At 50.1% G+C, this 21,875-nt stretch overlaps 2 protein-coding genes across 4 annotated transcripts in view; both read right to left on the reverse strand.

Moving 5' to 3' along the window:
• F2 (coagulation factor II, thrombin) overlaps positions 1-10,075 on the reverse strand; it is a 40,695-nt gene extending 30,620 nt beyond the window's left edge. Inside the window, exons 1-12 of one of the 3 annotated variants that reach the window (XR_015682173.1) lie at positions 9,944-10,073; positions 9,420-9,583; positions 8,730-8,754; positions 8,477-8,527; positions 6,522-6,627; positions 6,306-6,442; positions 3,519-3,833; positions 3,161-3,274; positions 2,959-3,085; positions 2,303-2,470; positions 1,820-1,993; positions 1,318-1,675 (exon numbers count right to left, since the gene is read on the reverse strand). Coding sequence is in view for 2 of the 3 variants with exons in the window: in NM_022924.2 (NP_075213.2) it covers positions 1,494-1,675; positions 1,820-1,993; positions 2,303-2,470; positions 2,959-3,085; positions 3,161-3,274; positions 3,519-3,833; positions 6,306-6,442; positions 6,522-6,627; positions 8,477-8,527; positions 8,730-8,754; positions 9,420-9,583; positions 9,944-10,022 (1,642 nt within the window). In the remaining variant the exon portion in view is untranslated. 3 annotated transcript variants of the gene reach the window in all.
• A 7,182-nt stretch (positions 10,076-17,257) lies between these two features.
• Znf408 (zinc finger protein 408) lies at positions 17,258-21,805 on the reverse strand. The gene is given in 6 exon segments (XM_087655147.1): positions 17,258-17,544; positions 17,546-18,794; positions 19,869-20,125; positions 20,283-20,344; positions 21,208-21,473; positions 21,746-21,805. Coding segments are annotated over 6 exon segments (2,070 nt in total). The 5' UTR covers positions 21,792-21,805; the 3' UTR covers positions 17,258-17,354.
• Between the last annotated feature and the right edge of the window lie 70 nt (positions 21,806-21,875).

Below are 21,875 nucleotides of genomic sequence, written 5' to 3' on the forward strand. Positions count from 1 at the left end.
ACATAAATGTATAAGGAAGGGGCTGCAGAACAGAAGGGCCAGGGAATATCTCAGCATTCCAGAAAGCTACCGACGTAGACCCGAGAAGACAGGACGCCTCACAGCACTGAAGTGAATAAACACTTTGGTCATTATTATAGTCAACATCAAATGTTTTAACGAACATAGTACAGTCCCAATAAAAACACCAAGATGCTCTCACATGTTAGCTTGAATTTTGTTTTGTTGTTTGAGACAGGGTCTCTCTATGTAGTTCTGGCTGCCCCATAGCTTAAGAGATTCCCCCTTGCCTCTGCCTCCAGAGAGGCCTACTGTAGCCAGATGAGCCTCTCATTCCACATGATGCTCTTGCTTCCAGTCCCTGAGTGCTCATGTTACACCTGGCCCCAATGCTACAGACGCCACCGCTACACCTGGCCCTGATGTTACAGATGCCACCGCTACACCTGGCCCTCTTCTCTCACCTCACCCTACCCCCCATGGGATCACTGAGTTTACTACTCTCCAACCCCACAGACCTCCCTGCTGTTCCTCAGGCCAACCGAGTGTTCACCCACCTCAGCACCCCTGAACCAGCAGCATCTGTCTCCAAAGCCAGGTTTAGGCCCCTGCTCTATGTCTGATCCCTCATCTACACTCCTTCCAGTCTCTGCTTAACCGGCTTGAGAAAAGACTGACTCTAACCTCCTCTGACCACTGGGTGTAGATGACTTGTCCCTTACAGCCTCTCTCACTCTGCTCTTTCCTCAGAGCCGTTATCTAGAACAGGTGCTCTAGATATGTTTATTGGCATGTGTACTCTCAAATGCTGTCCTGGACACAATAGGCACTCAAGAAATGTGTGCTCGGGCTGGAGAGATGGCTCAGCAGTTAAGAGCACCCGACTGCTCTTCCAGAGGTCATGAGTTCAATTCCCAGCAACCACATGGTGGCTCACAACCATCTGTAAAGAGATCTGATGCCCTCTTCTGGTGTATCTGAAGACAGCTACAGTGTACTTATATATAATAAATAAATAAATCTTTAAAAAAAAAAAAAAAAAAAAAGAAATGTGTGCTGAGTGGCAAAATGGATGTTCTTTTTGTACCAGGACCTCTGCTGAGCAAGAGTTATTGAGCAGGTATTACAGGTCAATCTCTCTCTCTCTCTCTCTCTCTCTCTCTCTCTCTTCCTCTCCTCCCCCTCTCCCTCTTCCCCCCTCCCTCCCTTTACCCTCTCCCTCCTCTCACACACACATACCTCAGACCTCACAGCATGGAAGCTTTTTTTTTTTTTTTCTTTTTTTCGGAGCTGGGGACCGAACCCAGGGCCTTGCGCTTGTTAGGCAAGCGCGCAGCATGGAAGCTTTATGTTCCTTTACCTTCAAAAACAGCCTCAGACACTTACCTGAAGCCTTCTGACTTGTAAGTGCTCAGGTGTGTGCCTATACCACATCTCAAGCCTGACAACCCCTGTCCCAGCTCCTTCCCAGGCCCCAAGACACACAGCCTTACCAGCACAGAACATGTTGTCAGTAATGCGTATCCGGGTAGAGGCCTTGCACACTGGTCGCTCTACAATGGGCAGGTTCACCACCTGCAGGACGCTGGGCTGTATCTCGTTGATGTTGGTTGTCCACGTCTCCCGAAGGTTGCCCCAGCCTGTCACCCGCCCTTTATAACCAGCCTGGAGCAAACTTTAGGGAAAGAGAGGGACCTGATGAGAATGGTCCCTGACAGCCTTCTGGCACCAACAGCTTAGAAAGTAGCATAGGGAAGCACTTTTGCCTTCACACCATGGAACTGACACCTGCAAATATGGGCCAGGCCCTAGTGCTGACCTGGTTACTGTCTGCTTGTCTGGCAAGCACACGGGGTGAATGTAGTCACTGAAGGGCACTGGCTTCTTTAGCTTGAGCAGAGCAATGTCACGGTCTAGGTTTTCCCGCCAGTTATATCTGGGGTGGATGTAGATCTTTTCCAGCATGGAGATCTTTTCAACATTCCGCTCATATCTGTGCAGACCCCAACAGAGAAGAACCACTGATGAGATCATCAGCTTACTGAGCAAGTCACACACAGTCTTCTGAGTCACATAGGCCCACAGACAGAGACGGGCACACACCACATGTACTGTTCCAATAGTCATAGCTAAAAGAGACTCCCACCGGGACCATGTTCTGGTGTCTGGAATGGACCAGGGCATGACCATATGGGCTTTCTTGGTGGGTATGCTGAGAAGTCATCTATGTGAGCCCTTGTGCCCAGAGCCCTGAATTAGTGCTCAGAGCCCAGCCCATCACCGTCAGCCGTTAGCTTCATACCTGGTTCTGGAGTGCTTGCCAATGCGCACCAGGAGGTCATTCTCAGTGAAGTTCTTGTCCCAGGGTGGGTACAGAATGCAGTGGGCAGCAGTGAGGACCCATCGATCACTGATAAGGCTGGCTCCACACAGCAGCTCTTGGGGACTCTTCCGAAAAAGCATCACCTGCCTATGGGGAAGCAGAGTGCATTAGGAACTGGAGCCTAGTCCCTAGCAGAGATTAAGAGTCCTGGTGTTCCTTGGGAAGTAGAAGCAAGGAGCATCAAGTTCAAGGTCAGCCTCTGCTACATAAGAGTCCCCTCCCCCAAAAAACAAAAAGAAAAGAAAAAAAGATAATGGGACAGGGTTGCCTCCAGGGCTCAATCTCATATTGACTTGGCTGCCCTAGAGGACCAGAGCTCTCCCAGTGTAGACTTCACATAGATCAGCACAGCTCTGGAGTCAGACTTGGATACAGTCCTGACTAAGCAGTGTGGCTGAGAATGAGCCACTTAAGCCTGCTGGGCCTCATCTACTTGGGAGACATGGCAACGCTGGCTGAGGTAGCTCTGAGGAAAATTAGAGGGTGGTTGCTAATGTCAGCTGCAGAGCCAGGTCCTACAGCGGCTGTGGGTGGGGCAGGCCTTCTGTGGGCCTGTAGATCTGTCCAGGACGCACCATGGGGCGATACCCTTCTCAGCGTCCCAGCCCTCCACGATGCGCCCATCTATGTAAGAATCAAGAAGCTCCTTTTCCGTTTTGTCTGTCAAGGACTTCTTCTCGAACAAAGGCCGCAGGCCACAGTCTGCAGAGCAAGACAGATGGTGAGGGGCCCATCCTGGCCTCCAGCCTCACGTCCCACTGAGACGCGGTGTCTCACCTGCCTCCCCAAGGCCGAAAGTCCTCTCATCGAAGAAGGTGTGGAACTCCGCGTCGGTGGTGCGTCCTGCGATGGACTCGTCCCCGTCATGGTTCTCCTCTCCCACCGCTTCATCTGTAGAGACCGGGCAGTGGCTGGGACCTCAGACCTTCCCAAGACCCCAGGGGCATTGGAAGGCGTTTGACTCCGAGGTTAAGAGCCTAGGCACACCTCGGTGACCAGCCAACAATTGCTCAGGGCCTCCGTTTACTCATCTATGAAACAAGAATAGGACCTACCCCTAGCCAGGTTTCTGTCAGGCTGTAATGAACCCACCTGTCTTCCGTCCTTGCCCTGCCATGCTCTATGAGCTGCTCACCACAGTAGTTGAGGCTGCAGTATTCAAAACCAGGCTGCTGCGCAACAAAGCACCACGCGCCCTCCTCATCCCGGTCTGGATTGCGGCAGAAGTTTTGCACGAGTTTCACCTCAGGGTCGAAGTTCTGGTACTTGCTCAGGGTCTTGGTTGGCAAACTGTCCCAGGCCAGGCAGGGGGACCCAAGTGTTGTCACAGCTAAGTTCCCCTGGTACAGCCGGCCACGCTCGAGGAGGCACTCTCCCAATGGAGGCGACAGATTCTCCTTGGAACCTCTTGAGCGAGGAGTCATTTTCACAGTGGTACGGCCCTCCTGACCTGGTGAAGAAGGATACAGAAGGCAAAGTTGAGGGGAACCACATGCAGACCCGAGGGAGATTTGAACTCCTGTCCTGGTGGATTATACCTGTGTGACTTCAGGCAGCTTAAACATCCCGGCCTCAGCAACCTCCCTTCAAACAGGCTGCATAGGCCTGTCCTACCCCATAGTTGACTGAAGAACAACATAACATGCACAGCAGAAGTGTCTGGTGCATAATAAAGTCACATATGATAAGCAGCCAGGGCCTCCTGGGCGCCTGGACTATCTTCAATCTATTGGTAGTGACTGCCTGGAGTCAATTTGCATAAAACTTTGTGATTTTGGGGGGGGGGGGATTTGTTTAAGGTTTTTAAGGCTTTTTGTTTGGTTGGTTTTGAGACAGGATTTCTCTGTAGCATTGGCTGTCCCGGAACTCACTTTGTAGACCAGGCTGTCCTGGAACTCACAGAGATCCACCTGCCTCAGCCTCCCAGGTGCTGAGATTAAAGGTGTGCGCCACCACTACCTGGCTCTGATTTCATTGATTTCATCTGAGTTTTCATTGGACACAGCAGAAAGGCTGCTGGGTCTGTTAGGAAGGTCTGTGTGGAGCATGGCGTAGCTGGAAGGTCAGCTCCAGCAAGTCCCACACACAGGGACGGGGGTGCAGTCTAGGCAGCTGGGGAGTTTGTTTGGGTTTTTTTCTTTTTTTTCTTTTTTAAAGATTACTGGTGACTTGCTTTAAGGGCTGTCTCATGTGGAACACAACTGACAAAGAACCAGGCACTGTGGGCTGGAGAGATGGCTCAGCGGTTAAGAGCACCGACTGCTCTTCCAGAGGTCCTGAGTTCAATTCCCAGCAACCACATGGTGGCTCACAACCATCTGTAATGAGATCAGATGCCCTCTTCTGGTGTATCTGAAGACAGCTACAGTGTACTTATATATAATAAATGAATAAGTCTTTAAAAAAAAAAATCTCTTAAAAAAAAAAAAAAAAAAGAACCGGGCACTGAGCCTGCAGGTAGGAAGGGAGTGTTCTCCATCATTAACTCACAGCCCCTAGCCCTCTTTTTTTTTCTCCTTATTTTGAGACAGGGTCTCACTAAGTTGCCTAGGCTGGCCTTGGCAGCTGTTATCTAAGCAGGCCTTGAACTTTAAAACAAAGATTTTTCCCCCATTTTTATTCATGTCTCTTGCTGCCTCTGTGTGTGTGTGTGTGTGTGTGTGTGTGTGTGTGTGTGTGTGTGTGTGTTTGCACATGTGTAGGTGCTTGCCAAAAGACAGTGTTGGATCCCCTGGAGCTGGAGTTACAAGTAGCTGTGAACCACCCAACATGGGTGCTGAGGCCTGAGTTCTGGCCCTCTGCAAGGGAAGCAATGCTGTCAACGGCTGAGCCATGTCTCTAACCCGGAGGCTTGAACTTTTGATCTCCCTGCCTCAGCATCTCCAGTAGTTGGCATCATAGGTCTGTACTACCAAATGGGTCTTTTTGTGGAGGGAGTGTGGGACGGGGGAAGTGGAACCCAGGGCCCTGTGCATTCTAGCCAGAGTCTCTGCCACTAAACTGTAGCCCCAGCCCACGGTATGACTCCATCACTTATATTCATATCCTTTACTCTGTGGATTTGTAGCAGGCAATATTTCACTTCTTGACTTTGCCCTTGGGTTGGGGATTTAGCTCAGTGGTAGAGCGCTTGCCTAGCAAGCGCAAGGCCCTGGGTTCGGTCCCCAGCTCCGGAAAAAAAAAACGAAACAAAACAGTGTTGACTTTGCCCTTGGTCATATGGCTCATTCTGCCAATGGAACACAGGCAGGACCGGCTGTCAGCTCCAAACACAGGCCTTCAAAGAGCACTTCTGTTCTACGCTTCTGCCATCAACAAGTAGTAGAGGGACCCCCTCAAGGAACTGCTCAGCTCCAGCGTGAGTACAAGAGGAGCAAGCCATCAGCTGGATCCACCATTTGTAGCACAACCAGCTGCGTAGGCTCAGCGATCATGGATGGAACACTGTCTCCCCATCCCAGACGCACATGCTGGAGTGCCGCCGAGAGCATCCTCTAGCCATGCCTCCATGGTATAAGAAAGAAACACTTGCCTGTGGCATGCCTTAGGTATGGGTATTTGTTCTGCAGCAGTACTGAGGCTACAACTAGGTAACCATGGGAACTAATCACAACAATCAACCAGAAGAGAGCCCTAGATGCTTACTCTGTGGAGTTTGGGAAAGGCATGTGACTGAAGTGATGTAGGAGAATTTCCTGGAGGAAAGTACCTTGGTAGGATATTTAAAAAGTGGTTTGAAAAGAGCCATAGCCTGAAGCGTGAGGGACCCAAGGCTAGGAGGGTGAAAAGGCAGCCTGCCCAGGTCTTCCAAATGCCCTTCCCCTTGCTCTGAAGGTGGCCAGCATTGTGATGCCCTTTCGAGATTGCCAGGCCTTATGAAGACCTCTGGGCCTCAGCCATGGACTGCTTGGCCCCAGCTCACCACAGACAGGGATACTGCATTCCTCTCTGCGCACAGTAGGGTCTGTGGTGTAGCACCAGGGCCCTGAGGTACTGCTGTCTGGATTTCGGCAGAAGTTCTCCTTCAGGTCAGCCCCAGGATGGGTGGTGGAGTTGATGCTGGAAGAGAAGAATGCTCAGGGACCCTGTGCCTTGCGAGTATGCACTTGCTTCCCCTCCTGGCCTGCCCAGCACTCACTCAGGCCTGTGTGGGTAGCGGCTTCGCCACAGCTGACACTCGATGCCGGTATGGGTGACACTCACATTCCCATGGTAGTTCAGACCCAGATCCATAGCACAGCGACCTGCAGAAGCACACACCCGAGTCTACATCGGACCCTGAGATGCCCACCAGTCTTCTATCAACATTTTGTCTGCCCACATGCCCCAGACTCTCTCTAGTCCATCTGTAACTGGACGCCTTTCACTCCTTTGCAGCTGTTCTGTCCACTCCACAACAGCCACGTGACAACCCGGTCACAGGCACAATTGTAATCCAATCCCATCTCCCGCCCTTGTTATCTTAGGGCCTTTGCACACAGTTTCCACACTTGGAATTCTCCCAGGTTTGTTCACTAGCTCAGCCCACAAGGCCAGGTAAACAGCACTTCTGAGAAGCCATCTCGGATTGACAAGCCAGCTGCTCTTCCTGCTCTCTCCTGCCTTTCCAGGAATCCCTACGGTATTTCTGTTATCCTGAGCTTGTGAGTTCTTTAAAACCCAGCATTTTTCTATGCTCTTAATACCCCCAGCACCTATTTGGCGGCTCCTCCTATAACTCTGGCTCTCAGCGAGCAGAAGTACAAGAGGGTTCAAGGCCAGTTCATATGCATTTAGACGCTATCTACAAAAAGATATCCCCGTGCTGGAGAGAAGGCTCAGTGGTTAAGAGCGCTGGCTGCTCTTCCAGAGGACCAGAGTTTGATTCCTAGCACCCACAGGGTAGCACACAAGGCCTCTAAGTTCAGTTCCATGGGATCTAATGCCCTTTTCTGGACTCTGCAGATCTAGACACATAAGTGGTATACAGATGTACATCAGGCAAACACCCACTCATATTACAATAAAAAGACAAGTATTGGTGTGGTGGTTTATGCCCTTAGTCCCAGCATTCAGGAGGCAGAGGCAGAGGCAGAGGCAGGTAGAGCTCTGTGAGTTTCAGGCCAGCCTGGTCTACACAGCAAGTTATAAGACAACCAAGGCTAAATAGAAAAATCTAGTCTTTAAAAAAAAATCACCATCTTAAGGAAATAAAAAATTTAGAAAGAAGTGGAACCATGAGCTGAGCACAGTGGTGCAGGTGTGTGGCTCCACATTCAGATGCAGATGGGAGGGTGGGGGGTTAGGAGTTCAAAGCCAGCCTAGGCTACCAGAGACCCTGACTCAAGGATGGAAGGAAGGAAGGAAGAAAAGGAGGAAGGAAAGGAGGAAGGAAACTATAGCCCTTAAGGAGTTCCCTGTCCATAGTAAAGCCTATCATTAGAATAAAGGTATATTCAGAATGCTTCAGAGGGAGGCTGTCCCTAAGACTCAGAGAAGTCCCTGGGGAGGACAGGGTTTTCAGTGGAGATTGTTGACTGCTCTGGAGAAAGTAACAAAGTAAGCAAGGATTGAGACATCTTGACATGTTTACTGGTCCACTTCTGGGGGGAGGGGGCGTCTAGAATAGGAAGTCAAGGCCTGAGAGGCAAAGTTTTCCTAGCTAAGAGCCTGTGAGTAATGGGGAGTTGTCAGATGTCCAGGAGAATGAACCTGGCCATTGGAGGCACATGCCTGGACTCCCAGCCCTGGGCAGGTAGAAATGGGAGGGTCATCCTCAGCACCTAGCAAGTTTAAAGCCACCCTGGGCTGTTGGAGTCCCTGTCTCGAAAACAAAACAAAAACGTTTTTAGAGAGTGAATTAACAAGACCGAGCTCTGACACATGGTGAACAGAAGTGCAGTAGGGCCCTGAGATTAATCATCCATTCATTCCTCCAACAGTCTGGCTAAGTGCCAGACACAAGGCCACATGCAAAGGCATCCTTGACCAAGGATGAAGAGGCACTGTCAGGCACTGAAGATACCACTTGAGCCAAGGCTCCTGACCAGTCAGCAATTCTTTTCTCCCAGGCTTCCCCAGCACCCACCCACCCACGCAGAGTCTGTTCCCCACCTTCTAGACAGTCCATGAAGGTCTCTCGAGGTTTCCTCACTGAATCACACACTGAAAACAAAAAGCAGAAATTCACTTGGTATCGCTGTGGGGACAGGGTGGGAACAGGTGATGGAGGCAGGGATGTGGGAGGGCAGAGTGGGTGCGGGGCGTGCTTTATGCAGCACCAAGTTCTGAAGGAGAGGGCATTCTCTGGCTGGAGTATCCCCTTCCCCAGCCTCCCCTCCTTGGGCAAACCTTGCTGGCCACTCACCTGTGTACTTGGCCCAGAACACATCCTGCAAAGCAAGGGTTGGGGGTGAGGCCATGGCAGGATGGAGTTCTACTCTACACTACGTCCGTTCCTTACCACCTGAGCCCAGCTTTAGTCTCCTACGTTGGCTTCCAAAAGGAGAGAGTATGTTTTTTTGTTTGTTTTTTTCCCGCTCCGGAGCTGAGGACAAACCCAGGGCCTTTCGCTGAGCTAAATCCCCAACCCGTGAGAGAGTATGTGAAGAGAGAAAGAGGCCCCAGCACACTTGACTGAACAAGATCTCCTCCAGGCTGGAGGAGACAAAAGAGCTCACTACACCCTCCCCCAACCCCCGAAGGGAATGGAACAGAGCCCCAGAGCCAGTGGGTACACAAGGGAACACAAAGATGGCGGAAAGGCTTAAGCAAGAAAGACACCAGACAACCCAGACAGCCGCAGTATACTGGGGGCTGACGCTGATGAGCTTTCCTCATGTCATGACAACCCAGGCCTACAGTCCCAAAGACAGATTTTGGGTGCCCATCTTGCAGCTCAAGGAGACAGGGGTCCGAATGGAAGTGAAAGTCTGAAACGGGAAACAACCCGGATGCTTCCTACTCCTGTCACTTGTGATTCTGCACTCCTCTGCTGAGGAAGCCCAGGCCTTGCCTACCTGCCCTGCCTCTTAGCAGCCACTGTTGTGGGGCTCACCGTGTCTTGGGGAGACTCCAGGGCCTCAAAAGCCTCCTCATAGCTGCACTGCTCTTCCACGCACTCACGCTCCAGGTTGCCCTTTCGGAGCTCCTCCAGGAAGCCGCTGTTGGCTCTGCGGACCCGCTGGAGCAGCGACAGTGCTTGCTGAGGGGCCAGGAACACTGCAGCAGGGGGCAGGGGCATGGGAATCGCCTCTGGAAGCCTGGCTATCTTAACCATTAGGGGTAGGAAGCTGGCAGCTCTGCTAGCTTCCAAGAGGGGACAGAGGGGATGAGGAAAGTACCCAGAAGGCCACTGAACAGTCTGTGAGTCGTCTGCCTTTCATTGGTTGCCCTAGCCCACTCCCCAGAAGCGATGCCTTTCTCCCTGCACCACACACGACGACATCTCTAAGCTGGACACTCTGATCTGAGGTCCACCTGGGGCTGTCCCTGTGTTCTCTGATCTTAGGCAGGGAAACCCCAGCCCTCAGGCCTTTCCCACATCCTCTATTCTGCCCGAGGCCTCCAAGTGCCCCTTACCATGCTGACTGTGTACCAGGCTAGCCAGGGCAGCCAGAGCCAGGCAGCCAGGTAGGCCCAGGCCGCGGACGTGCAACATAGTGTGTCAGCTCCTGGGATCTGAGGGATTGTCCTGACTCTCTCTGGGTTAATATTGAACCAATGTGAAGAAATCAGTGGCAAGGGAGAGGTCAGCAGATCAGGGCCTTGGGGACAAATGTCCACCCCTGACATTCAAGAGGACAGTTTCTCCTGGAACCAGGGGTGGATGTTCTTGGGGAGAAAAGTCATATAGAGAAGACCATCATCCAACACCTTACATTTATTATGTGAGTAAATGTAAATCAGTGAGTCCTTCTGGGGGCTCCTCCTCATCCCAACAACAGGGATGGTGCAAAACTCTTCACAACCACGCACTGCAGTTTTCTTATCTGTGCAGCGGGCATAACGCTTTGTGTTGAGAACTAATCGAGCTTACCAATGCAGAGCACACGAAACACGGGGCCTACTGATCAACAGATGTGTGCACAGATATAAGGAATAGAGAGAGGCGTGGCCAGGCAAAAGCTCTCTCATTATGAGACAAGGTAGCTCTCAGCCAGGAGGCGGCTCCTCTTTCTTCTCCTCTAAGGGTGTTGTGGGTGCTGTGAATAGAGGCTGCCGGGGAGGAGCCAAGTCCAGGAACATGTGGCCTCTAGCTGTCTTCTTCAATCTTTTGCCCCAGAACGGGTACTGGCCCAAGTCTCTGGGTCTCCCTGACACAGCTCCTTCCCTTACAACCTGTCTGCACTGCACCAGTCTCTTAAGGCTCCTGGTTCTACACAGCAGCTCTAGCCTTGCTTCTCACCCTCCCCCATTTCCTGTTTACAAGGTAAATATTAGTCCAGGGTCTAAATAGAACAGAGGGACAAAGAGCAGGTACACCCACACCTGGGAGCAGGGACTCCTGCTTTGCCTTAACTTCATCAGGGCTGACAGAGGTCATGTACAGTCCGGGAAACAGCTGGCAGAGGGCTAGGCACTGGGAAGCCCACAGTATAATTTCTGAGTGGCCCACATACACATATATGAAACATATCACATATATTATAGTTTTCTTTTTTGATTATGTGTATATGTCTATGTGTGGGTAATGCATGTGAGGCTGGTACCCAAGGAAGCCAGAGGTCAGATCCCTAGAGCTGGAGCTCAGGCAGTTATGAGCCACCCAGTGTGGGTGCCAGGAGTCAAATTTGGATCCTTTGCAAAAGCAGTCAGTGCTTTTAACCACTGAGCCATCTCTCCAGCTACATTTTAAAAAATAACTTTTTTGTTTTTTGAAAGAGAGTTTCCCTGTGTAGCCCTGGCTCTCTTGGAACTCACTCTGTAGATCAGGCTGGTCTGGAACTCAGAGATCCACCTGCCCCTGCCTCTTTTTTTTTTTTAAAGATCTTATTTATTTATTATATGTATGTAGGTGAGGACACTGTCGCTGCTTTCAGATACAACGAAAGAGGACATCGGATCTCACTACAGATGGTTGTGAGCCAACATGTGCTTGCTGGGAATTGAACTCAGGACTTCTGGAAGAATAGTCAGTTCTCTTAATCTCTGAGCCACCCCTCCAGCCCACGTCCCTGCCTCTTGAGCACTGAGACTAAAGGTGTGTGCCATCACTGCCTGGCTAAAAAAAATAATTAAAAAAAACCCTATGCATCTGGGTGTGCTGCTCACACCTCTAACCCCAACACTAGGGAAGCAAAGGCAGAAAGATCTCTCTGATTTTGAGACTAGCCTGGTCTCCGGAGTAAGCTCCAAGACAGTCAGGACTACATAGAGAGACCCTGTCAAACAAAATCAAACAAACACACTCCTTTTTAGAAAGTTCGATTACACATATTTATTTGTGAATGTGCACATTTGCCACTGCACACAAGTGGAGGTCAGGTCTCTCCCTCCACTCCATGAGTCTCAGGGACTGAACGTGGGAGGTCAGGCTTGGCAACAGGTACCTTTACATGCTGATGGCCTTTTCCCATCAACAAATAATAAATAATGATGTCATAGAACATAAACCTCTACAAAAAGGCTTACCTTGCACCTATTTACTACACTGGAACCCGGACTGATCCTGCACAAGCTGGCAAAGCCCATCTATCCTCCTCCTCCCAGCATGGCCTGCAGAGAAAGCTGCCCAGGGCTTGGGTTTTGACCATGTATAGACACCATCTAGCTCTTAGCTGGCATATCATCAACCCTCGACTAAACTCTATAAAATGCTTTAGCCCAGATGTGACTTCCCTAACCTCCCCCTGGGAGATCAGTGACCCCACCTGAGAGCTGCCCCCTAATAAACCTGCCTGTATCTACTTTTAATCTGCTCTAATCTGCCCTGTATGAGAAGCCTCTCACTAATGTTTGCAAACCATGGTCATTTAACTCCACGTTTCAAGTACAACCCTATCCAAACCAATCCCCAGAGGCTCCTTCCTGTCAGCTTGCAGCCGCCCCCTCTAATGACCACCCCAACTCGGACCAGCTTTGTCTACCTTTGAACTCCATCTGCTTTGTGTCTGTCTCCTCAGGCTCAGTTTCCTGGATCCATCACGCCTGGTGCACTTCTCAGAGCTGTCCTCTGCACCATGATGTACAGTTTCTTTTTTTTTTTTAAGATTTATTTATTATATATAAGTACACTGTAGCTGTCTCCAGACACAACAGAAGAGGGCATCAGATCTCATTATGGATGGTTGTGAGCCAGCAGTCGTTGTTCTTAACCACTGAGCCATCTCTCCAGCCCATGATGTACAGTTCTAAACTGTCCTTTCTGTAGATGTCGAGGCAGATTTTAGAGACAGTCTTGCTGTACCTGGAGCTGACCTTGAAGTCAAGGCAGACTCATGTGTGCTACCTCACCTGGCTTTATTTTTCTAATTCATCTGTCAAAGAGCATTTGAATGAACTTATAGTTTGGGATGCTATGAAGTTATTTTTTGTAAGTTTATTGATTTGATTATGTATGTGTGCATATGAAGTGTAGAAGACAAGGGCACTTATCATAGAGTGTTCATGAAAGTCAGAGGACAACTTCGGAGACTCAACTCTCTCCTCCCACTGTGGCTTCTGGAGCAGATCAGGTCCTCAAGCCTCACCTCTGTCCTCTCACCTCTGTGCTCTCTCACTGGCCCCTGGGAATACCTTTTTGTTTTTTAAAGATTTCTTTCTTTCTTTCTTTCTTTCTTTCTTTATTTATTTATTTATTTATTTATTTATTTATTTCATGTATGTGAGTACACTGTCCCTGATTTCAAGCACACCAGAAGAGGGCATCAGATCCCATTACAGATGGTTGTGAGCCAACGTGTGGTTGGTGGGATTTGAACTCAGGACCTCTGGAAGAGCAGTCAGTGCTCTTAACCCCTGAGCCATCTCTCCAGCCCGGGAATACTTTTTTTTTAAAGATGTATTTATTTATTATATATAAGTACACTGTGACTGTCTTCAGACACACCAGAAGAGGGCATCAGATCCCACTACAGATGGTTGTGAGCCACCAAGTGGTTGCTTGGAATTGAACTAAGGACCTCTGGAAGGGCAGTCAGTGCTCTTAACCACTGAGCCATCTCTCCAGCCTGAGAATCCTTTTGAATACAGGTTTTTGTGTAGCTCAGCACTTACTCCCATTGTGCCCAGGGAATGGGACTTTCTGAACATAAAGCAGGCACAGGAATTACTTAAGAACCTAAATGGTATCTGTGCCAAGGGCTTGTACTAGTTTAGACTCTGAGCCATGAGGTTCGAGAGTTCCAGCTGTTTGTATACTTTGCACCTCTAATTTCACAGGAAGCATTTTAACAGCCACATGTCACTGCCTTAACTTATAGCCCCTGCTAACTGATGACACCGTGTCTATTGTTTTTCCTTTCTCTCTCCATCCCTGCCCCTTTGGTGGGTGTTGGTTAGTGAATAGGTAAAAAAGCTTGGGTATGGAGGGAATACCTGTGTTGGGAGGCAGAGGTGGGTGTCTTTCAGCCTTAGTTGCACAGTGAGACCCTGGAAATAATAAAGGAAATAATGAAAGATCAGTTAGGTGGCTCATCAGGCAAAGGCGCTTGCCACATGACTCAGTTTCCTTTCTGTTGCTGCAATCAAGCATCCTGACAAAAGCAATTTAGGAGAAAAAGGGTTAATTTTCCTCCTGGCCCCACATTGTAGTCCATCACTCAGGTACCCATCAGGAGCCTGAGGTAGCTAGTCCCATGGCATCTGTAGTCACCAGCAATGGGCTAAAGCACACTTGTCTCCAGTTCACTTTATCTACTCTTACAGGTCAGGATCCCGTCCAGGGAATGGTGCCACCCAGATCTTTCAACCTCAGCACGATCAAGAAAACACCCCCCCCCCCAACAAGCTCAGCCTTCTCTAGACATTCCATTGAGATTCTTTATCAAGGTGACTATAGATTGTGTCAAGTTGACAACTGAAATTAATCACCAAACAGCACAGGCCTGGTAACCTAACTCTGATCCCCAGAACCCACATAAAGGTGTGAAGACAGAACTGATTCCACAAGGTTGTCCACATGTGCCCTGGCACACACAAGTTTACACACATCATACATACACACAATACTAATTCATTTTAAACTCTTGATTCTCCTGCCTCAGCCTCCCGGGGGCTGGCACAATATCTAGCTAGATACTTCTTTTGATTTGCGGTTCCATAGCCATGTAGGCGAGCTGAATCTATAAGAAGGTGTCCAGCAGTGCTTCACAGGATTGGTCCTATAGCAAGAATTCCATTTTAGTATATACCAAATTATCAAGAACCCCTTGGCAGGTTGTATGGATTATACCCCAACACCTGGTGTGGGGGCTAAGGCCAGAGATCCGTATGAACTTAAGGCTAGCCTGGACTCACACAGAGTTCCAGGCAAGAGTCACACACTGACACGCTGTCTCAAATCAAAACCAACGATCAGTCTTTCCAAGAATGGACAATGGCGCTCATATGAGCTGAAGAGCATCAGAGGCCTGCGTTTAGTCCGAGCTCTGCTATTGACTGACCTCATGACCCTGGCTGTTTCTAGGCCTCATTCCTCCTCTCCAAGCTTGGACAACACTCAACACCAGTCTCAGCTCTGGCCATAAGTGGCAGAACACTCTCCCAAGCCCCAGGCCTCACTCGCTCAGCCTTACTAAAGGTCTCCTGCGTATGGAGGAAGTAGAACGGGTGTCAGTTTCCACGTGGTAGCCTGGGAATGTCTCTGAGGTGTGGATGGCCTCCCCATCCACCCACTGCCTATACACTGAGTCTCCAGGATGCCTATCGGCGCTCGCAGACACTGCGAAGCGGTTGCCTGAGTTGAGATGCACTGTGGGAATAAGCTAGAAAGGGACGCAGGTGAGCTCTAAGAAGCAGAGTTGACTAAAGCTAATCTTAGCAGTTGTTTTCCAGGCTGTGAAGTGGCCTTTCTCCAGAGGCCGCTGTTTCTGCCTTTCCTCCCATTGGACAATTTCAGACATGCTTTGCCTCTGAGTTACTCAGATTGAGAAGGTACCAGGCAGGGGTAATGCCACCGGCAAGCCAGGAGAGACAGGTTGCTTCTGCCATCAACATTGAGTACAGAAATCAAAACAGTTCAGATTTCCTGTGTGGCGTTTGGCCAGCTATTCACCCCGTGAGTATTTCTCATTGGTCAGTCAGGGCTCATGGCACACTCTGAGGACAGGAGGATGAAACAAGAAGATCTGCTTCCTGGAGGCCTGTGAGATGGGTCCGTAGGAAAAGGCGATTGCTAAGCATGACAACCTAAGTTCAATCCCCAGCACAGGTCATGCATGGTAGGAAGAGTAAACCAACTCATCCAAACTGTCTTGACTTCGACTTGTTCCAGGGCATGCATACATACACGCAAACATACATACACGCAAACATACATACACGCAAACATACATACATGCACGAATACATACATACATGAATACAAACAAAGATAATCAATACATTTATGCTTCCTGTTTCCCCTTCCTCAAACAATCCAGTGTGGCTTCTAACCTATCCTGTCTTGTGAACAGACACCACAACCAAAGCAATTTTTTTAAAAGATTTATTCATTTATTATATATAAGTACAGTGTAGCTGTCTTCAGACACACCAGAATCGGGCATCAGATCTCTTTACAGACAGTTGTGAGCCACCATGTGGTTGCTGGGAATTGAACTCAGGACCTCTGGAAGAGCAATTAGTGCTCTTAACCGCTAAGCCATCTCTCCAGCCCAACCAAAGCAATTCTTATAAGGACAACATTTAATTGGGGTTGGCTTACAGGGTCAGAGGTTCAGTTCATTATCATCGAGGCAGGAGTACAGAAGCATCCAGGCAGGTATGGTCCAGGGTTGGAGAGTTCTGCATCTTCATCTAAAGCAAGTTAGCACTAAGGCGTCTCCTCACCACCTCTTTAGAATTATATCTCCATTCCTGCCTCTCACCTCTTGAACATCCATTCACCTACCAACAACAGGTAAACCAAGATAGTGCGGTGTCTGTACTGGAAGCCTACGAACAGCATGAGGTGGAATAGGCTGACTTTAGACAGCCCATGGGCAGCTTTGTGGCTATGGTGGCACATTTAAAGTGCTTTACACTTGTCTATTTGTTTAAAAAAGAAATACTACCTCAACACGGATAAGTTCACACAAAGTCTGGCTCACCACGAAGGTATACTCCTGTTGTCACCCCTGGGGAGGCCCACGGTGATACTGAGATCACATCACACTATCATATAACAACATGTCCCCTCTGAACTCGTATCCAATGGTTTTTCTTCTTCCTAAGGTCGGGCAGGTAGGTCGCAAACTTGTGCTTCCAAGAGCAGGGATTCCAGGTGTGAGCTGACCCCCAGCCTACCCGGTCATACTGGACCCATCCTCACAGCTCAGTGAGTCACAAGCTTTGTAAAGGCCATTACCGTTTCTCCCTCCCTCACTGAGACGGGTCCCCTTACACAGTCCATGCTGGCCTTAGATTTGAGGCAACCCTTCTGCCTCTGCTTGAGTGCTGGGATTCCAGGGGTGTGTCACCATGAGCCTGTTTGGTTTGTCCCCAACATCTCATGTTGTCTAGGCTCACAGAGTGCACAAGCAAATCGTGTTAACCCCTCATAGCTTCCGTGGCCGAGCTTATGGAGTGCACAAGTCCCACCCCACCCATCTCCCCACAGTGTCTCCTTTAGCTTTCACAACCTTCAGATGTGAAAGCAGCTGACTGAACTAAAACCTGAACTACAGAGGGCATGTGGTGGGTGGATCAGCAGCTGAGTCTATCCAATCCTAAGACGCCAGTCAGCTGGGTTCCTGCCGCTCTCAGGAGACCCGAAGGGAATGACACAAACACACTGCTACAAGTCCTCATAGAGAGCTCTCGTAGGGGTAAAGAAGGGGTGATGACGGTGTCAGGTGCCTGCCTCTACCTCTACCACTTTGGTCCAGCCGCTAAAGCCCATGTCCTTGCGGATGAGCACCAGGCTGGGGCTGGGGGCCGGCTCCTCCGGTACTATAAAGCACTTTTCCTGGCTTTCACAGATGGTGACCTCCACAATGCCCTCACCCCGCGGGGCTTCCTGTTGGCTACACGTGTCCAGCCATAGGGGGCTCAGAGGCAGCAGGAGTCAGAGAAGGGCTGGATGAAACCCCACACTGGTGACTGAGCTGATGTCGCTTGAGGCTTTGAGGGAGAGCATAGCCCATACCACAGATGGGGCATCGGTACGGCTTGTCTGTCATGTGGGACTTGAGGTGGCGGCGCAACTTGGTGGCCAGTGTGTAAGCTTGGCCACACTGGGGGCAGCGAAAGGGCCTCTCCCCCGAGTGTAGGCGTTCATGAGCACGGAGTGTATGTGGGTCTCGCAGGGCCTTCCCACACACGGGGCACAGGTAGGCCTCGCCAGTGTGGGAGATGAGATGGCGTCGCAGTTCAGGCAGCTGGGGGAAAGTATTGGCACAATGTGGGCATTGGTAGGGGCGCTCCCCTGTGTGTAGCCGCAAATGTCCTTGGAGGTTGCCCCGCTGGCGGAATGCTTGACCACAGTGTGGGCACAGGTAGGGCTTCTCTCCAGTGTGCAGCCTCATGTGGTTCCGAAGGGAACCCTGGGTGGCCAGGAGCCGTCCACACACTGGGCACGGGCATGATGAAGGGGCATCTGGCACCTGGTGGGTCTTCCGGTGTAGCCGCAGGGAAGGTCGGTGGGCGAAGGTTTTGCCACATTGCTCACACACAAAGGGCCAGGCACCTGAATGGACCACCTGATGCTCTCTGAGGTCTCTGCGGGTACCATAAGCCTTGTCACACTGAGAGCAAGGGAAGGGCCGCACACCACGATGGCCCAGCACGTGAGCTCTGAAGCTTTCCTCAGAGCTGTAGCTTCTGCCACACTCGGTGCACAGAAAGGGCTTGTGGTCCGTGTGCACAAACTCATGCTTCTTAAGATGGCATAGTTGCAGGAATGCCTTGCCACACTCCCCACACCTGTATCGTCGGCCCTGCTTTGAGGAGCTTCCTACTGGGTCTGGAGGGCTGCAGAGCAGTACAAGCATGTCAGGGAGCTGGGTGCTGGGCTCTGAGATCTGTGCTGCAGCCAGGCACTGACTGCTGGGGACTTCTAACTTCTTGGCTGGGCAGGTTTGCAGCTGGGCACCCTCAGGAGGTAATAAACTCTCTAGGCTCTGCTGGGCAGCTGGGTTGCTCTGAGGCTCAGGTGCTGTCTGTGGTAGGCATGGTTTATCCACGCTGTCATCTTGGCTACCCTTGAAAGGTTGATCTTCGGTTTGGGCCACAGATTCAGAGACTAGTTTATTATCTCCTTGGATGCTCTGGGGTGACTCGTGACCAGGATCTACGAGGAAAGGGATGGGGTATGAGGGTTAGCCAAGCTCAGCAGCAGATGGCATTACTGGCAAATCTGTCCAATCTTAAATGCCTTTGGCGAAGCACATTAAGGTGGTCACCTGGTTAATCCCTAGAGTAAAGCCACTCCAGAGAGTTCTTCATGGGAGACACATATAGATTGGACCCTCCTATCTCCCAGCCTGAGCTCATCGGTAAAACGAAAAACCCTGCTCCCATTCTAGAGCTAAGACACAGAGCAGCAGAGTACTGTCAGAAAGACCAGGAATGGGGAAAATGAGAGGGTAAGGTGGGGCTGGAGGGACTGCTCTTCTAGCAACTAAGGTTCAATTCCTATCACCCACATGGTGGCTACAAACCACCTGTGACTCTGGTTCCAAGAGCACCCAGTGCCCTCTTCTGGACTTCTCAGGCACTGCACAATGTGCTACATGAATGCTGTAAGCAAAACACCCATGTCCATGAAATAAAAATGTCCCAGCACTGGGAGGCAGAGGCAATCAGATCTCTAGAGTTGAGGCCAGCCTGCTCTATAGAGTAAGTTCCAGGACAGCCAAGGCTACGCAGAGAAACTCTGTCTCGAAAAAACCAACAAAACAATCAAAAACGCCCTAATAAAATCCTTTTTAAAATTTTTTTTGGAATGCCAGGATTAAGGTGTGTACCATCGCTGTCCACTAAACTGCTTCTCTTGTCACACACTGTTTGGAACAATCTGGGAGTGGGCGTTTATATTTTTATATTATGGGTTTTGTGGGTAGGGGACAACGTCAGGTGTCTTTTTAAATGAGGCAGGGTCTCTCTCACTGAACCTGTTTGTCACGGAACCATCAGTTTCCACCTTTGGCCCCTTCTCACCTAAGAAATACATGTACTTCAGCACCCAGCACCAGCAGTCAGCTTCGATGTGACCATGAGGACCATCCTGTCTGGTCCTCGTGTTTGTGCAGCCAGCTCCTAAGCCCTTGCTTGTTTATTATGAGACAGGGTGTCATGCAGATCAGAAGGTCACAGTCTTATCTGTGGCCATACGACCCTGAGCTAATGTTTACTGCGTGCATACCTGTGCAAGACTCTGCTGAATCCTCTTGAGGGGAGGCTGCTTCCTCCCGTGCGGCAGACTCCTCTTCTGCCACCATTATGGCTGCTACTTCTTCTAGCTTGGGGTGCAGGACATTTAGACTTTTTGGGGGAGGCTGTGGGCGCAGCAGCAACTCAACACCTGGCAGCCCGGTTTGGCTCACCTGCAGGTGAAGCTTCTCACTGACCCAAACCAAGGACACATTTCCATCACTCTGCAGTCTTCCTGGCTGCACCAGACTGTAAAACAGAGCAAGAGCTGGCTCAACAGATCTTCTTTGCATGGTCTCCTTGGACCCCTCCACCATACCTTCCTGACACATGTGAGAAAAGACCCCTGGAATTGGCTTCAGGCTGTACTGCGAGTACCGTGTGTATGTGCACTTGTGTAACTTACCTGGTCCAAGATGAGCTCTGCTTTCAGGTACATATGGCTCCGCACGGGGCTAACGAGAAGTCCTGGAATAAGACAGCGAAACCCCTTTTCCTGTGCCTGTGAGGAGCAAGGGGCACATAGTAAAGCAAAATCAAATCAAATCTGGGCGAAACCTTTCTGGGGCAAATCTAAACTGAAACTTTTAATTTTTTTGTTTTGTTTTTTGTTTTGTTTTCTCTGAGACAGGGTTGTCCTGGAACTCACTCTATAGACCAGGCTGGTCTTGAACTCAGAGATCTTCCTGCCTCTGCGCCTCTGTCAGCCTCAGTGCTAGGATTAAAGGCATGCACCACTTATTTTTTTCCCCATAAGGTGAAACTCTAGGCTAGCAGCAACCTCTAGTGTTACCTCTACATTATGGTGATGTTTTAAATCTTCAGTCAGTCCAGACCAGAAAGACCACTCACCTCCCTCCTAAAGGTGTGGAAGATTGCTACACTCTAAACAGCACAGCCTTCCAGCAAGTACTAAACAGAAAATGCTATAAGAGCACTTTTAAAGCAATCCTTACTACTGCTTAAAAAGCACGAGAATACTTGTGCTTCCTTTCCTCTGGTCTTCCAAAGAATCTTGGTAACAGCCACGACTTTCTTTTACAGGTGAATAATATTAGGTGTGTAATTTAGATAACTAGTTGACAAGGCTTGAATCTGATCTTGGTAACCTTAGCTTCTGACCTTTGTCACTGCCAACACTGTTTCTCACAACTTTTTGCATCTGCATTCTTTAGTTACTACAGCTTAGGTAGAGTAAGACAGTGCTGCGGATGAAGGGACAATTATTTCCCAGAGCTTGAAAATACCCTGCTTCTAACAAACTGGAAGAACTGTCCAGAAATGTCTGAACTTCCCCTCAACTTTCAGACAGATGTCCTATTCCCCAATACCTCCTCGTGCGATGTCTTCATTCCCTCGCCCTTCTCCAAGACGGCCTCTTTTTCCAGAGGTCCCCAGTGCAGTCCAGGTTGCAGGGGTGCTCCGACACACCAGACCCCCAAGTGCTGTTTCCTGGATCTCGAGGGTCCCACGGCCAAGCCCTGGGGGAGGCTCTTTAGAGCAAGGATGGCAGGGCTCGTGTAGCCTTTGAGGCCCTGAGCAAAGCCTTTTCCGGGAGGGCTCCATTCTGAGTCCTGGCCCAGGCGTGGATCCGGGGCTGCAGGGAGACCGGAAGGCAGTAAAGGAGCGGCTTATGAAGGCGTGGGGTTGGGGAAAGATGCAAGAGGAAGTGCAGGGTCAGCTATGCCCCAGGAGTTCGAGGGGTTAGCAAGGGGCTCTTCGAAGGTTGGAAGGGAAGGTGCCTCTTAGGGCACTGGAGCAGGGTGCCAGGCTCAAGAGAAAAAGGAATGCAGGGAAAGGCGTTGACTAGAAAATGCTTTGGCCGATTAGTCCAGGGCTGAGGGGCCGCAGACATTGCAGGTCACTCACAGTACGTCAGTGTCTTCCCCAAGTACACCTTCTCCACCTCCTTCATCCTGGAACAGAGATGCTCCCGCCACTCCCCTCTACCGGAAGTGAGGTTTTTTTTGTTTGTTTGTTTTGGTTTTGGTTTTTTTTT

This window comes from Rattus norvegicus, chromosome 3, assembly GCF_021556685.1.
Source record: "Rattus norvegicus strain SHRSP/BbbUtx chromosome 3, alternate assembly SHRSP_T2T, whole genome shotgun sequence".
NCBI lineage: Eukaryota > Metazoa > Chordata > Mammalia > Rodentia > Muridae > Rattus > Rattus norvegicus.